Below are 18,277 nucleotides of genomic sequence, written 5' to 3'. Positions count from 1 at the left end.
AATGACAAGATACACACCTAGACATCTTGGTAAAATTCCTGAAATCCAAAGATAAAAAATATTTTCTTTGTAAGCTTACAGAAAGAAACCAAGTTTCCAATAAAGAAAATAAAATTAACTGGAATTGGATTTCTCATATACAACTCTACACATGTGCCTTTTATGAAGAAAATTCTTAAAGATATTTTCTACCAAATGAAAATTAGAACAAACATAACAGGATACAGTATCAAAGAACAGAAGAAACAGTACCAAGTCATGATTAGAGGCAATTTTAAAGAAAAATTAAATATCAGAAGCAAAAATGGGCCGGGCGCGGTGGCTCACGCCTGTAATCCTAGCACTCTGGGAGGCCGAGGTGGGCGGATCGTTTGAGCTCAGGAGTTCGAGACCAGCCTGAGCAAGAGCGAGACCCCACCTCTACTAAAAATAGAAAGAAATTATATGGACAGCTAAAAATATATATAGAAAAAATTAGCCGGGCATGGTGGCGCATGCCTGTAGTCCCAGCTACTCGGGAGGCTGAGACAGGAGGATCGCTTGAGCCCAGGAGTTTGAGGTTGCTGTGAGCTAGGCTGACGCCACGGCACTCACTCTAGTCTGGGCAACAGAGTGAGACTCTGTCTCAAAAAAAAAAAAAGAAGCAAAAATGTATAGTATTCCAACAAAACACAGAAATTGATAAAAAGAGTGCATCAAAGTAAAATGATATATAGAATAGTTGGTTTTTTTTTTTTAGTTTTTGTATACTGACAACCATTAAGAATATGAAGGTAATCCCTACTAACATTAAAGATAACATTTTTAAGTTCGGGAGGGGGCAAGGAGAGAAGAGTTGTTAAAAAAACAAAACAGCAATTTGATCCAATTTAGCAAAGGTAAGGAAGCCAAAAACTGAAATAAAAGAGTAATGAATATAAAAATAAAATGGAAGGACTAAGAACAAATGTGTAATATTTATGATTACCAGAAATTCCAATTAAAAGTGTCTTCAATGGGTATAAAAATAGAAATTCAGCTACATATAATTTACAAACCAAACTAGTCTACCAAATAAACAAAACCCTGGGGAGAAAAAGTTGAAAATAAAGGTACAACAAAATATTTTTTGTACGAGAAAAAGAAAAAGGAGGTGGGCAATATTATTACTCAATAAAACCTAGGGAAAAAAGAAATATATAGTTAGAATATAACTCACTTAATATTATTTTATACCTAGAAAACTCCGCAGACTTCAAAAAAAAAGTTTTCATATACACACAGGTGTAACTCTGGGTTCTTTATTCAGTGCCAGGGTAGTTATTTTATGATTATATCATATTGATTTCATTAGCAGATTTACAGTATATTCTAATACTCGATAAGGCAAACTCCCCTTCATATATTTTTATATTTTTCTTACCTATTTATAAATTTGTTCTTTTATATGAGACTTAAGGTCATTTTATGTAATTAAAAATAACAGTTGAATTTATATATATGTAAGAGTTATATAGTAATTTGGGGAGAATTGACATTTTTAGTGTATCGTCTTACCATTCATTCATGTGTATGTCTTTATATCATGTCTAGTTGGTAGTGTTTTCTTCACCATGGCTTATTTTACCCCTTTCAAGAAGATATTATAGTTTTGTATGTATAGGTTCTAAGCCTTAAATTTGTCTCCACAGAATTTAGAGGTAATTTTATTACAGAATTTATTATATGTTATCAAGGGCAGAAAAAAATTAAGTTCTATTACTACTCTATGCATATACAAAAATATGAAGGGCAAATGGATTAAAAGCTAAACATTTAAAAAGAACCACTATAAAAGTAATTGATTTTATACGATATTTTCATACTGTTAGGGTGGAGAAGGGTTTCCTAAGTAAGACACAAAACTCAGAAGAATCAAATAAACAATAACTAATCTAAATAAAAATTAAAATTTTGTAAAAAAACAAAAAACGTAAGCTAAAATCAGTCTATCAAATTGGCAAAGTTAAAAAACTGATAATCTTCCACATTGAAAGGGTATGAAGAAACTGTATGCTCATATATTCTCATGGGTAGGTCTAATCTGGTAAAGATTAATTGGGAGAATACAATAGTTTGGCGATATATGGAAAACTACTTATTCTTCTTGCCCCATGTAGCCGAAAGACCTAAAGCAAAAGGTTGGCAAGTGCTGGTGAGTTTTAGCCCTTCTCACCGCTTTCTTATAAGCTCTTCCTCCCCATGGTAGGACTAATTTGCCCAAATAATGGCATTCATTAAGTCAATTATACTTCTCCATAGCTTGTCAAAGTTTATCACTGGAGAGAAATAGTTCTTTTTTCTGCAACCTTACTGTGTTCACTCAAGGGCCACTATGGGACTCAAGGCCACTTGAGTGCAGCCTTTATATCACTACAAAGTGAATGGGGAGACAACCATGCCAACTGGCAGTGGAACTTAGGCTGCAGCGAGCTGGATCCCAGCTCCTTCCCCACTCTGCCAGGCACAGGGTGCCAAATCCACCCCTTCAAAGGTCTTACCTTTCTAACCTGCATGTGATAAACTTCCTTGGGCAGAGTATCCTTTGCTACCCCACTGTTAACCCGATACATATTCATCCATCAATTTCAGCGTCTCTCTCAACAGCTCCTTTGCTGAGTCAGACAGGCATCTGCCCTAGTGTCCAAAAATTCTCAGTAAAGGAGGCAGAAAGGCCCTCAGCTCTCTTTAATCTGGCAGTTAACAAAGAGCCTTGAAAAAAACTGATGCTCTGATTCCTTTTGGGTTATGTGCAGATTTTACTATTTCCCAAGTTTGCTTGAAGAATCACCTGGAGATCCTTAAAAAAACAAAGATACCAGGGCCCCACCTCTAATCCACTGGAGCAGAATCTCTATACAAATGGGGAACTGAGGATGGTTTGAAAAAGTGCCCCAGGTAGTTCCAGGTGACAGAGAAATCACATCCTTGTTATTTTGCCATTCCTAATATTTCATTACCAGTCTGTTTTTACCTATTTCTTCTTCACTTTAATTCAATTAAATGGTAGCTGCATTTACTAAGTCAACTATCTTTAGCAAGCAGCTCACATTTATTTTAGTGGGACATTTATTTTAGGGGTTTGGATGCCCCTCCTGTGAGTTTCCATAGCACCTGTACTCTGTCATAGCACTGATCATCTTTTCTCTCAGAATCTAGGATGCCGTTTGCTGTAAACCACATTCCAATTTCAAAGAAATTAAACTATAAAAAATGTGCAATTCTTCTTCTGTGGTTCGGGATTTAAAAGAAAAAGAAAAAAATAAAATTAAAAAAAAATAATGTGCAATTCAGAACCAATGAAGTAGAATATATTGAAATTGCCTTCTCTTTCCTTATCTGTATTTTTCACTAGACTGTAAACTCTTTACAAACAGGACTCTCTGCTCATCTTTGTATCCCCAGCATATAGCACATGGTAGGATCATCTAATATTAGTTGAACATGTTCCTGATCAATACTATTTGTTATCCCGTATTGCAAACGTGGAAACGGAAGTTGATATTATGAAAACTGCCCAGTGTTGCTAAGGATTCCTGCCCAGATCCATCAGGCTCTTGGGCTTGTGCTCCCTCTGTTAGGATACATCACACAAAACAACTGTCCCCTCCAAGTACAAATTATTATGTATGAATAAATTACTTACTTTTAACACCCTGTATTGACATGACTTTACCTGGTGCTGTGGGATTAGGAGTATATGGAGGTGGAGGGGGCACGCCTGGAGCTATGACATTGGCCAATGGTACCAGACCTGCATTATTATAAGCACCTAAAATAAAAATATAATAGAAAAAAGATATAATTTAATATCACTCTGCGACCAGTAGTTTAAACTGTATTAATGCAGCTATTCCATTTATTTTTAAAACTATTATATAATACAGTTGCATCTTACATGGAGGTTTGGATCAGGGCTAAATGAAAACAGACCAAATGAGACAACTAGAGATTCCTCTTTCCCATTGCGTGCTCATTCCAGGCATTAGCTCACCGAATGGCAGACAGAACCTGCCACACTTAAATTATTTGTCTTTTCTGTCAAACACATATACTTGACCTTTTTCAGTTAAATGCATTAATAATGCTTCTGAACAGCAACTATCATAGAAAGATTCAAGATAATTTACCAAAGTGAAAAGCCATAAAGAATGATTAAAAATAATCTGTAATTAATTTATCATAAGGAAAATAGCCTAAATAGACCTTGCCTGATACTGTGTTACAGACCAGGATTCTAGTAGCTGTCTATGGGCATAATTAAATGTACTATGGAATTTTATAAGTGCTACAGATTTCCTAAGAACATAGACTAGCACTTACTTTCCATTTAATACATAAACAACAAAAAACAAAAACAAGGAAAAAATAAGAGAACTCCTTACTTGGTGCAATAGTTGCGTGTGGTCGGCATGGAGGTATTGGGTAAGGAACAGGTTTATGTGGATTGTATGTTGAAGGAGGCTAGAGGAGTGAGGAAAGTATAGCAGTTATTCAGAAAACCAACCAAGCTGTCTCCTGACAAAATAAAACCTGTCTTTGAAAATATTTAGTCCTAATAGGCTAAAAACACCCTAGCATATCAAATGCTACTGGACTACATAGCACAAATGAGAGAAATTTCTTTGGTTTAATAAATGTGGTTCCTATTAAATTCTAAAAGTAGATCTTGCCAAAGAAGGCCATAGAGGTGTTTATTTTTTTAATTCATCTCTAATAAAGAGTCAGATCTTATCTTAAACAATAGCAAACTCCTCTTGGATCCAGTCTAGGCTAATCCAAGAATTGCTTTCTCCTCTTATGTAACTAATAGAAGAAATCTGCTAGGTTTTATAATCTCAATGATGTAAGAACTCCCCTCAATGGCAACATCCACTTAAACTCATTAGGAATTCATCCTATCATTCCCACCTTCTTTTGGAAGAAAAGAACCAAAGTTTCTTTCAGACATTTAGCATTCTGACAACTCTAATAGAATGTATACTAGAATTAGGAATTCAGTATTTTAGTTGTTTTGCTTTTGAATTCCAAAAATTCACAAATACTTTATTTTACAGTTGATGGAACTTATATATAAGTAACAAAGAACATTCAAAGAATTGGTCTTTAGAAAACTGGAAGTATCCAAAGCTAAGCCAGATGTTATACTTTTACCCTGGGGAAGCAGAGGAGACGTACTGGGGGTAAGAGACCCAGATTCTTTCCAGCTCTCACAACTGTGGTCCTATTTGAAGCACTAGGCTTGTGCAAGGATTATGATCTGCAACTATTCTGCCATAAACAATGGCCACTGGAGAACTTGTCATGTGGAAGGGGAGGGTCTGCCTGGTGACTATGTGTAGATCTCTAGTACTTCAACTCCAAGTATTCTTCAACCCACAGGGTTGTCTTCTCCTGTCTAGTTTATATTCCAATCATTCTAATCACTCCCTTGTAAATACTCTCAACTTCCTGGCTCCAGTGTGGTTTTACAAATACTAACTTGGCCAAACCACAACCTTAATTAAAGCAAACTCTCTACATGTCAACCTCCAACTGAACAGCTGAATATGTCTAGAGGGAAAAAAAAAAAAAAACAATCTAACTGGTCTTACTTTATAACAAAATACTTAACCTCAAAAAGGGCCTACCATACTGTTAACTAATTATACTATTTTTCCCTAGACTACTCACTCTCCCCTCCTCTCCTAGAATTTCTAACATACTTTAAGCTTTGCAACACAAAAATAAAATTTATGCTTTGAATAGACAGAATACTTCAAGTAGGAGTTAAGGCTTGTTTCATCATTTGTTTTCTAAACATACTGGTTTGGATGGTCCCAGAATCCGTGCAGCTATTCCTTTGCCTTCATTGGTACATTCTTCACCATCTTTTTTCAAAGGGGTTCCCTATTATTTTTTCAAAAGACAAAAAAATAGAAAGGCAATTGAGACTTGGAAGAAGGAAAAAAACCCCAAACCAACAACCACCACCAATCTCACTGTATTACACCGAAGAAAAGGACCTGGTAGAAGTGTAAAGACTTGGATTCCAGACCTAATTTTACTCTGGCTGGCTGCATGACCCTGATTAGGTTTTCAATCCTATGTAATGTAACCCTCATAACACGTGCAAAGGTACTCAGAAGTAAACATGCAATATACAGAGATGACAGAAGGGAAAGACAAAGTATCCACAGGGGATTGGTTCCAGGATACCAAACTCCATGGATACTCAAGTCTCTTACATAAAATGGCACAGTATTTGTATATTTGTAAACTATGCACATCCTTCCATATACTTTAAGTCATTGCTAGATTACTAATAATACCTATTAATAATACAATGTAGGTACCATGTAAATAATTGTTATATTGTTAATATATACTATGTTTTATTTGTATTCTTTATTACTGTATTGTTATTTTTTGGTTTTTTGCCAAATACTTATGTTCTAATTTTTTTCTCCTCCACAAAAAGTGGCAACAGAAATAGACTTCCAATGCCACGGTATGGATAATACTCAAAGAATAAAAAAAAAGTACCTGTATTACAGTTGAAAATAGATGACAAAAAATGTTCTCTATAAATAGTAAGTGTGATTGTTATATTGTCAAGAGTAAGTGAGATCTCATTCAAGACTGCTATAATTAACAGATCAGAACAGGCTGACAGACTATTACAGTTTGTCTCCCTAATAGTGTGTGCCCCTAAATGGTATACACTAATATGGCAGCCAACTACCAAGATGGCCCAACTGTTTCTTGCCTCCTATGTGCCCTCATGCAATTTCCTTCCAGAATGAAGAGGATGGACCTGTGGAGCAAATAGGATACTGCAGAAATGATGGCATTTGACTTCCAAGGCCAAGTCACAAGAAACACTGCAGCTTCCACTTGCTCTCTCTTGGCTTACTTACTCTAGTGGAAGCCAGCTGTCATGCCATGACGTTACGCAAGCAGTACTATGGAAAAGTCCTTGTGATGAGGAACAAAGATGCCCGGCCAACCCCCAACACTAACTTGCCCATCATATAAGTGAGCCACCTTGAGAGCATATTCTTGAGCTCCAACCAAGCTTTCAGATGAATGTAACCTTATAAGATGACCTGAGCCAGAAGTACCCAGCTAAGCCACTCCCACACTCCTAATCTATAAAAAGTATGTGAGATAATAAACATTTATTGCTTTAATCCACTAAGATCTGGGGTTGTTACTAGCAATAGAAATATTCTTTGAAAAAGTTATTTTACAAAGTGGTTTGAGGAACACTGGATGATATAAAAAGTTTCTTTATTATAGGACTTCTCAGGTCCTCTATTATGCAATGGGATTCCCTAGGAAGGAAATATTGCAAGCAGAGTTTCCCAAACATAGTTAACTAAGTGAAACGGGGAATATAATAATGACAATTTGAGAACTGCTCCTTTACTAAATGTAAATGTAAATCAGTACTTCTAAAATACCTGGAAAAACAAAATAAAACAAAATCATCTTCTTTTCTGTTTAGTTTGTAATGTAGGTTTTACATAAATACTTTAATGGAGTTTACACACGAACTTTCAATCAGTGGTAAAGGTATGAATTAAATTGCTCACATAATAAAATTCCTTTCCTTTGGAGAAGCATCATCAACTGGCATTTTCTTTAAGTATCATTAACTTCTGTTACATTTCATATTTAGCTACGAGAAGTTTCAGATACAGCCATAAAAGTATGCTTACTGGGAATATTCCATTTATGCGACTAGGTTTTCCTTTGGGATATGGATTTCCCGGGATTGTTCCACAAGAAGATATCATAGCATGAGGAGCTTTGCAGCCCCCCTTGAAAGCCTGTAATAAAAAAAGAAGAGAGTGGTTAAAAAAAAAAAATAAAATAAAATAAAAGAACTCTTAAAGTCAAGTATTCTCAACATTGGGGAGCACAGCCAAAAAAACATGAATTAAGGAACAGTATTACTTCATTCTGTTCATATATCATTCAGTAATTACAGTGGTGAACATGACCAAAAGTATTAATACTAAGTAAAATAACTTTATTTAAATGGAATTATTAAAATGGTAACATAATGTTAATGTTGCAACTAATAGACTCTTATACAAAGATACCTTCACAACGGATTTTGTAAATTGTGTGCATAAATGTCTATTTATTATCTAACCTATCCCATTTCTCCAACTACCAAAAAATAACATAGTCCAAATCTATAAACACCAAGCTCATGTTACGGTAAAGGCAAGGAGGACACAGAGATGAAAGGGACATGGTCCCTGCTCTGAAGAAGTTTACAACTTAGTAGAGAAACACAAACAAATAACAGGACATTGGGTGTTCAAAGAGCTATGCTGTTGAAAAGCAAGAGTTATTTGGACACATAACCTTCAACATACTGCTACATAATTATACAATATAGTGAAGGAAGGGATTTTGGTCTAGGCTTTTTATTACTGCATCTCTAGCTTCTAAAACAATGTTTCACATGCTGAGTTGGTGCTCAATAAATACTCAATAAATGAATAAAAAACACTATACTAGGCAATTATATTCCATTGGATCTGTCTTGTATTAAAGGAATATCCAGTTTTATATATATATATTATATGTTATGTTATGTATTTTGTTATAGAACTATATTGTTTTTATGAGTCCACTCACAACACATATAATTTTATTAGCTATAGAATCCAGCCCCATACTAAACACCTAAAAATCACCTCAATTTTTGGCTACGAATATAAATAGCATTGGGGTGAATGCCCTTATATATAATTTGTATATATTTCTACTATTTTCTTAGAATAAATTCCTAGAAGTAGAACTTTTGGGCCAAAAGGTATAAACATTTTAAAGGCTCTTCAAGTTTACCTTCTAGAAAAGTTGTATTAATCTACATTGCCCAGAGGGCCTACTCCACAAACACTCAGGCCCAGAATATTTCTGAGAAAGAGGGCGACATGGTCAGAATGTTTTATAAAATGACAACAAAAAACTACAGCAGTAATATGCATGATGCCTTAAAGATTTTAGTCAAGAAAACCAATGAAGAAGTTACTGAAGTAAAGAAACATGGCTCAGATCTTGACTTCACTACAATAATGTATGGTTAAAGCAAAGTTGCCTACCCTACCTAAGCTTAGAGGAGGTTTTGAGGATTAAATATTAAACACAACTGAGCTGCAAGGCCCTAGGAATCTTTATCTTCCTCAAGTAGGTTTCTAATTATTATTAATTCAGCTTCCAGCCATCAGAACCCTAGGAAATAACTACCTTACACATGATAAATCAAGTTTTCTAAGCTTAAACCAGTACTCTCTCAGTCTTATAGATTTTAAGCTAATAAACTGGAATTTTGTTTTAATATTCATTTCTTGGAAATTCACTTAAAACAAACCTGATAACAAATTTGAAAAGTCACGATTCTAAATAAAGTTAAAGACAGAAGCTTGGAGCCATGGCAAAGGGACCAAGACTTAAATGCCCCATGAAGCTAAAGCTGAATGGTCAAGTGGCTTCTCACTCTCAAGCCATCTCATCCCCCTCCAGCATCCCCTTCAACAAGCTGCTTCTACTCCAGAGACTGCAGGGATATTCATTTTTAACCCATCATATAATAGCTTTCATGTTATACAGCAAAGTTAACATAGGAGGAAGAAAGGTATTTTTTCATCGACATTCAGAGAAAACCCGCATACCATGCACATAGCAATCTTGAGAAAACTACCTGTTCAAGTACTCTCTTGCATCGTTTCTTCTCAGACATATTTATCCTAAATAAATCTTCAATAGGACGAGAATTCTGTGCATCAACAATGTTTCTACCAAGAAAATATCAAATTTTAAATTTTCATTTAAAAACCCAAACATATATACAGAGGTCAGCAACCTTTATTTACTGCACAAATGTATCTGAATAAGCTTTTTCTGGGACATAGGGAGAAAAGTGTGATTAATTATTTACTTTAAGTTGAGTTTAAATAACCTTTATATAAAGGTGATAATTATAACTGAACTGAGGTTTATCTAACTGATTATTGGATTACAAAGTAATACTGTAAATAAAAATTACTATTTTGAGATTTTTCAAACTATACCTTCTCTTCAACGATTGCTAGGAGAGCTATGGCAATAGAACTAACCCATGTGTTAAAGGCATAAAAATCATGGTTGATCTAAAAATAAAGTTTTACCTTATGCTTTATTTTGTCTATTTATGGACTTAAAAGTATGTTCTATAAGTAAACAATAAATTATACACTGTTAAATTATGCAAAGGTTCCTTCCTTTTCTCTTTGAGCTTCACTCACTATGATCATCTATCAAATGCTGTGCTAGACATTTTCACATACCTGATAGTATTTAAAGTTCATATACCCTACCTAATTAGGTGAGATCCTTATTTTTCCAATTAAGGAAAATAAGGCTTAGAAATAATAAGTACCTTGCCAAAAAAATGTATTGTGTTGATAAGTGGCAGAACCTCTGTTTTAACTCTTAAATTCCTATCTTTACCAATATGCCTTTCGAGTTATTCAGAGTAGGAAGGCCAAGTAAGTTACGGAAATGCAGAAACAATCAAATTAAATAATTAATCTCAATAAGCTCCATTATTTTATAAGTAATAATAGCCATGTGTGTAATAAGTACACTATTTATTCACATGAAGAAATCAGAATTTATCATTATGATTTCATAGACTATATTTTATTACAGTTCTATTACTCATATAGTTCTGACACAATAACACACACTAATGCGTTAAAAGACATTTAAAAGGCTTTCAAATTTTTTTTAAATGAGGTAAAGAAAAAAAAAGAAATACTTACGAAGCTAACAGTTCAAGAGCAACTAATTTGTCTTTACTGAAGGTGAAACAGTTGAGTATATTGACCACTTCTGCTGGGTGCACTGCCACCATTTTCTGTTAATATAAAAAATAATTTTATGTCTAACATGAGCTTTTCATGTCAGAGATTGCCCTTTTTTAGAAGTATAATTAAAAGCTCTTAATATAAACATTTTAGGTAAAATATTTTGCATTTTAATTAATATTTCACATTTTAGTTGAAAACTACTCAAAAAGAAGTTCTAAAAATACTTCATACTACATATATGTTTAAATATGTTATACTTATGCTCTTCCCAGGTAATTATTTCAGTTGAAGAACTAAGTTCTTCTCCAAGCTCTTTTAAATCCACATTTCTCAATGTGTTCACTTATAGAATAAAAAAAAATTTACAAGTAGTACTTTCCTCAGAAAGGTTACATAAAAAGGTGAGAGAGATATATATATATGAGGTTAAATTGCTCAAGGAGTTAGAAAAATTATTATATTCCGCAGTTAGTGGGTTAAGTATGCCACAGATCAGCACTTCCCAAAAAGGAGTCCATGGTGCTAAATAGTATTACCAAACAAAAGGTACACTAGTCACATAAGTCAGGTTAAAAACTGAGATAAACAGGTTTCTTAACTGTAGAACTTTAAGTCTTCTGTTAATGTACATTGTGACACTCCAAGATTGTGTGGGATATTACGTAATTTTTTGCCTAGGGTATCTTTATTCTGAAGAGTATCCAGGTGATTTGGTCAATTTATAGATTTATGTTAACAGTGAAGAAAATTTAAAAGCAAAGTCAATGTAAGAAGTAAGACGGTTAGAATTAATACCCAATATATATAGCAATGGTTTTCAAACATTTTTATTAATGAAAGAGAACTGATAAAACTTTATAGCCCTTTGCACATTTTTTAATTGACATCTAAAGATTATACCAGAAGTTTAAATACTTACAAAACATCAATTTTCTCATATGCATTTATGTATCTGTAAAACTTCAGAACTACTAATTTAGCTCATTTATTTAATTTATGGAAATGTTCGTTATGGACCCTAATTGGAAAGGCAGTCTCCAGTATGAAAAAAAAGTCAAATGGGACTGACTTTGTCAGAAAAAGTCAGACTTAATTTAATTCAAATAAGTGCATTGAATTGTCCCTGTAACACCCTTCTCACCTCTGAATTTTAATTCTAAGGTAGGTAGACATGCAAGCCGACCTTAGAGCTTTGTTATGAGTTTGTCCTCTTGATAAAAATAAGGGAAGCCCTCAGCAATTATTTCTTACAGATGCTCTCTTTGTTTTTGCTCTCCCTCCCAGGAGCAAAGCATTGTCTCTGGAACTTAAGAAACCATTTTACCCCCCAAGGCATAGCTGAGATAACCCTTCTTTTGTAAAGCAGAAAAAAAGGTGTTAAAGAGGAGGTCAGAGAGCAGCACTAACAGATCCAGATATTTTCTTAGGCAGATCAGTTTAGGAACTTAAGGATGCATAAATTGATTCCATTACAGTTATCCATGCCTGATACTGCTTGGAAAATCTTCTTATACAGCCAGATACCCCTGCTGTGATGGTGTGATCTAGACACCCCTGTTGACCTAGGTTCTAGAGCTGCACCACTAATACAGTAGCCACTAGGCACATGCACCTATTTAAACTAATCACAATTAATAAAATATATAGTTCCTCCAACAGATGAAGCACATTTTAAGTGTTAATAGCCACATGTGGCCAGTAGCTACCACGATGGACAGTGCAAATAAAAAAATTTCCATCATCACTGAAAATTCATTTGGACAATGCTGATATAAAGAATATAAGTATAACCTGTCTGACAACTCTTCCAAGACTAAATACAAGAAGGTAAAGATGGAGATTAAAAAATAGAAGGCAGTGTATAAAAACACTTAAGAATTCAAATCCCGTATTTTTGCTTGCCAATGAATATTTTTTCTCTCCAATTTGCCAATTAGGACACTGTGGTATACAATTTAATAGTACAGCACATTCATTTTAAATTTACAGTTTGGAAAGTTATATTTTTTAACATAATTATTTTGAATAATCAATGTATAATAAAATTGGGGGTTAGCTTTTCTGATACAAATTACAACTTAAGATGAATTACGGAAAACTAAGACAATTAAAAATACTTAAATTCTATATTCTAGGGAAAAAATAAGTTACTTACATGTTGTAATGCTTTCATTGCCTTCAACTGAGGCTCAGCCCAGGAAAAATATCTCAGTAAATCAACCACCTGAAAGCAAAGAACTAATTTAGATCTAATGATAGTGTGTTTGCAAACATTTCTATAAAATTTATTTCAGTACTTGGAATTACTATTCAACATGTGCAGCTCAGGCCCAGGTGATGAGAGTGGGACCAGAGTCTAGATTATGCTAACAGAGTAGTAATGTGTGATTATATAAATTTAAATCACTTCCATTTCAAGTGCTCAATAACCTTATAAAGCTGATAGCTACCATAATGGACATTGCAGATAGAGAACATTTCTATCATCACAGAAAGTTCTGCACAGTACTGGTCTAGAAAAAAAGGAAAACATGTAATACAAGAAAAAGAAAATATCCTAATAAGAAAAGAAACGTTTGAAAAGTACTAGATAGAAATAAAGTATCAGCTTAGGAATACAAAGATGTACTATGAATAAAAAACTTTAAAACATTAGTGGAGATTGGCATAGTTTTAATCATTCTCAAGGATGTGGTAGTGTGGTTTAGTGTAGGTCCATTAACTTCTACCCTTTTACTTGAATCTGGAGGGCATAATACCCAAACCATAGATCTAGTCCCTAAAAAATGTAAGAATCATCATGAATTTACTCCAGCACCTTCTAAAGGATGCATCATTTTAAGAGCTCAGATAGTCTGGCTCCCACCAACACCACCCTCCTCCACCACTTGAGAACTTCATATATATGAAGGAAACATTTTGAGTCATCCAGCAAGAGATGAGCAGGGTATAAAGATCACAACATTGAAGTCTCAGAATCATTACCACCACCCTGTTGCACTCCCTCCCAAGTATACTACAAAAGAAAAGAAAAACATTCAATAAGAGAGTTCCTGAAAATGTGCAAAGGTTGCAATTATTCTACAAAGTAAGGTTAATGATGCAAACTGGAGTGGTATTTGAAGAGTGAAAATACATTTTACTTCCTACAAAGAGATAAATAAATAGCAAACAAGTATTATGCATACTTTCCAGTTAATTTGGTAAGAGTGTATGTCCTCACTTTTATGGGAATAATGTTCTTTGTATATAGTAAATGTTATATTTTACCAACCATAACACTTTATCAACCATGAAACTTTACAAACTATCATGTCTGATATAGGAAGAAAAATCTTTAATGCAGTAATTAGGATTAGAATGTCTCGGAAAGTGGCTTAATAAAGTTTTTAATGACTTTAGCAAAGTGGAAGCACCATTAAAGGTGGTATATCTCACACTCACACACACTCACACACAAAAGAAAAAAGCTATTAACTGTGAGGAATTATAAATCTTTTCAAAACATTTAAAGAGCTTATGGTGACTTTGTAAAGCAATGGGAAAGCTAAAAAAACTGTCATTAAAAAGGGTGCAACAAATGCATTATAATAAAGTAGCTTGTGAGAATTTAGTAGGCAGAACTTCTATAGGCTTAAAGTTATTCAAGCTTTCAAGTTTTGAAGCTCTTGAGAAATCAATGAAAAATTAGAGCTTTTAGTAAATCAATCTATAGATTCATCCATTGTCCATCCCTCCCAGAACTGTTATCTGTATGCACATTTCTATTTCTGCCTGACTTCTCTATCAAGAATATTCTACGTATCCCTCAGAAATCCTCACCCACCTACTGTGTATATACATATACATGCACATTTTTTTTTTAATTAGTGAACTCCTCCTAAGGTGGGGTGAAAGTTTCCACTAAACTACCATGCTTAAAACATTAGTCGTCTTCTGGCAGTTACAGAAACTACTTATTAGACATTATGTATTTTTTTCTTATTGCTGAAATTTATATATAGTGGCTTCATATAAGAACATATTTCATTTGTTGATACTTTCTTTCATATTATGTAGTGAATTTTGCAATTATTACCTTATAAATAACTGTACAAAATTGGCTATGTTTTCCATTACAAATTTATAAATCTTTGATATTCTGTCCAGAATGATAAACACTTTGAACTGCTTTTTTTGGACAATGTATTTTAAAATCATTTTAGAATATGAATTGTAGTAAAAGTGGGTAGGCTTATAAAACCGTCCCTGAGCTATAAATTCCGCCAAAACTTAAAGCTTCTAAAGTTCCTGAATAAATACAGCAAAAAGGTAAAAGCAATTCTGAATTTGACCAGCAGGTAAATAGACATTAACCAGAACACTCTCATAAAAATGTGACTTTGTTTAAACAAATAATGCAGAATACCTGTTCACTAGAGAAGTATCCATGCACATATTCAATTGCTTTTAATTTGTATTCTGTCAAAACAGCCTAAAAAAATACAGAAAAACAGCATTAATATACGTAAGCATCACAGTAATATGCATACATCAAAACTGCCTAAGCAATTCAACAGTGACAGGTCTCCTTTAGCCCTGGCACACAGATGCAGCTACGGCCAGCATGGTGACAGGACATTCTACTTTTCCAGGTTCCATATTGTGAGGGATACACCCAGTGAACAGGAAGCCCTCCCTACTCACTCCTACAAAGAAAGGGAATAAAACTGTAATAGACATGATTCAACATTAGTGGAAATCACATATACAATTCCTGAATATGTGATTAAAGAGTTTCAAAAAATTCCAAATCCAACCAAATTTGTCATTTTTCAGATTAAATGTATCAGCTGTCACTCATCAATTATTTATTGAATAACTATTATGAGCTAAGTCAGCAGTCCCCAACCTTTTGGGGGGCACCAGAGATGCGTTTCATGGAAAGCAATTTTTCCACAGGGGTGTCTGGGGTGGGGGGATTCAAGTGCATGACATTTATTGTGCAAACCTCTTTGCTAATGATAATCTGTATTTGCAGCCACTCCCCGGTGCTAGCTAGCATCATCCACCCCAGATCATCAGGCATTAGATTCTCATAAGGAGAGAAACCTAGATCCCTCGCATGCTCAGTTTACAGTAGGGTTCACACTCCTAGGAGAATCTAAGGCTGCTGCTGATCTGACAGGAGGAGGAGCTTATGTGGTGATGCGAGTGATGGAGGATGGGGAGTGGCTGTAAACACAGATGAAGCTTCACTTGCTTACCTGCTGCTCACCTCCTGCTGTGCACCCGGCTCCTAACAGGCCACAAACCTAACCAGGGGTTGGGGACCGCAGTGCTAAGTGATAGAGAAGTAAGAATAAGACAAAGTCTAGTTGAGGCACTTAGTATTTCTACCGGGATATGAGAATGCAAGAAGTCAAAAGGCCCTGAATTCAATGTTTGTACCTGCCACTAACTGGCAGTGTGGCCTTTGAGAGGCATTTTAATTCCCATAGAGCTTCCTCACTCATAAAGGGAACACCATTCACCACCCACCTCAAAGAGTTACTCTGAGGATTACAATAGTCAACATTAGATACGACAGATAATAGATACTCAGTACATGATGGTTACTTTCCTCTATGTCAGTAGGTGAGAGAGAAGTTGGTGGCCTTGACCCAACACTATCTAGAGCCCACAGAAATCACATATGCTCCCCTTGTGGCTACTTACCTAGCTTAGAGATGGAAACACCAGGCTATTATAACTTGATAGCCACTAATGATTAAAAGTGTTCTAATCCCTTTGCTTTTACTACAAAATAATTATATTTGTACTTTCCATATATATCATTCTGCTAGGAGAAAATATTATAACCAGTCAATTGAAACATCCCAGGCATTCGGTAGTTTAACTTTCACTGGAAAAGGGAGGAAATGGTAATCTGAATAAAGTATTCTTAGGAGTTTGATTATCATTATAATCATTGGACACAGTCAAATGCAAGTTTCTGAACCAAATCCTGATTGTGTTGAGACACCAAGTCAAGCGTCAATTCTTTCATCAATCAGTGCCTAAGAGGCCAGCTCTAACCCCAGGCATGACAGCATGGAGCTAAGGAGTCACAGTGCCTGAGTTTGAATATTAGACCCCCCACTTACCAGCTGGGTAACCTTGAGCTGACTGGTTAACCTCACAAAGAGTAGCTCTACCTTCTGTAAAATGAGGGGGTTTTTACCTTCTGTAAAATAATGGGTTGTTAGAGGATCAAAACAAACAATGAATGGAAAAGTGTTTAGAACAGGCTCACAATAAGTGCTCCCTAATTATGGCTATTATTACCCCCTCTATGAAAAATAAATTAAACATTGTCTTTTACTGTTTCTTCTCCCCTTCCTATTTCTTTTCATAGTGTCTTCTTAACATGCCTGTTTTAAATGACAGAAGTGACAACCAGTATTATCAATAGATCTATGGTGATATTTAGGAAAAGAGATGACTTGGTTTAAACTGACTTACATTTACAAAGTCTAAGATCAATTTTTTAAAAATCAGTAGTAATGCTCATATCCAGATATGCCAATATTTTATTCCGTTTTAATAGACTAAGACAATGTAGTTGTATCTAATCATTTGGCAAAGCCAGCAAAAGACATATTTTGATTGCAGACCAGAAATACGGACTTAAGTTGCCATCTCATGTGAACATGACCTTCACATCTGGAAAATTTCCTATTCTCATCATTAGCATTTACTATGTAACATTTTGATAACACTTTAAAGGGAGAAAATATGCACAAAGACAACCTGTATTTTCCAAAAGTAGAAATCTGCTGGTCTACTTGAACTAACAAATTATTTTCTCACAAACAGTAGTTAAAAATCAGCTCATGAACAAGTTGTGACACATTTTAAGTATACTGCTAGCAAACCCACATTTTATTTCAAATCTTAATTGAACAAATTGGGTTTGCAAAAGCAGACACTTGTTCAAAAAAGAACATTCAATATTATCAAATGTGAAAAATTAAACATGTGAATTTGAAAAAAAAAAAGCCCTACGAAGAACAAAGTAAAACAAGTTCAGAGATTGTTTTACTAATAACTTCGTAGGGTGAAATAAATAAGCACTAGAGTACATGGAAACCATTACTTCCAGGTCAGTCAAGGGTCATAAAGACATGGAAATGCAGATAACAATTGCCTGGAAGGCCTAAGCACACCATGTTGATATAACAATGGTCAACAGATAACCTCTTATTTGGGGGCTTGAAATACTTTCAGTTCAAGACTGCATTCCAAAATTTTTGCAGCCTGAGAAGCAGGATACAAACAACAGCCTCAAAAAGCAAAAGCACAGAAAGCAAGAGAAAAAAAGTTTTGAAATTCAAGTTATTTACAGCCGATTCCTTAGAATGTGACTTTAAATGTAATGCCACACA

At 34.6% G+C, this 18,277-nt stretch overlaps 1 protein-coding gene across 2 annotated transcripts in view; it reads right to left on the bottom strand.

Moving 5' to 3' along the window:
* PROSER1 (proline and serine rich 1) overlaps positions 1–18,277 on the bottom strand; it is a 28,657-nt gene that overhangs the window by 9,031 nt on the left and 1,349 nt on the right. Inside the window, exons 2-9 of one of the 2 annotated variants that reach the window (XM_069467306.1) lie at positions 15,280–15,345; positions 13,027–13,095; positions 10,824–10,918; positions 9,722–9,815; positions 7,722–7,832; positions 5,824–5,907; positions 4,404–4,482; positions 3,695–3,790 (exon numbers count right to left, since the gene is read on the bottom strand). In XM_069467306.1, coding sequence (XP_069323407.1) covers positions 3,695–3,790; positions 4,404–4,482; positions 5,824–5,907; positions 7,722–7,832; positions 9,722–9,815; positions 10,824–10,918; positions 13,027–13,095; positions 15,280–15,345 — 694 coding nt within the window. The remainder of the gene's footprint in view (positions 1–3,694; positions 3,791–4,403; positions 4,483–5,823; positions 5,908–7,721; positions 7,833–9,721; positions 9,816–10,823; positions 10,919–13,026; positions 13,096–15,279; positions 15,346–18,277) is intronic. The other variant, XM_069467308.1, reaches the window with a different exon arrangement.

The sequence above is a fragment of the Eulemur rufifrons genome, chromosome 4 (genome assembly GCF_041146395.1).
Source record: "Eulemur rufifrons isolate Redbay chromosome 4, OSU_ERuf_1, whole genome shotgun sequence".
Taxonomy (NCBI): domain Eukaryota; kingdom Metazoa; phylum Chordata; class Mammalia; order Primates; family Lemuridae; genus Eulemur; species Eulemur rufifrons.
This window is presented reverse-complemented; position numbering and strand designations above follow the sequence as displayed.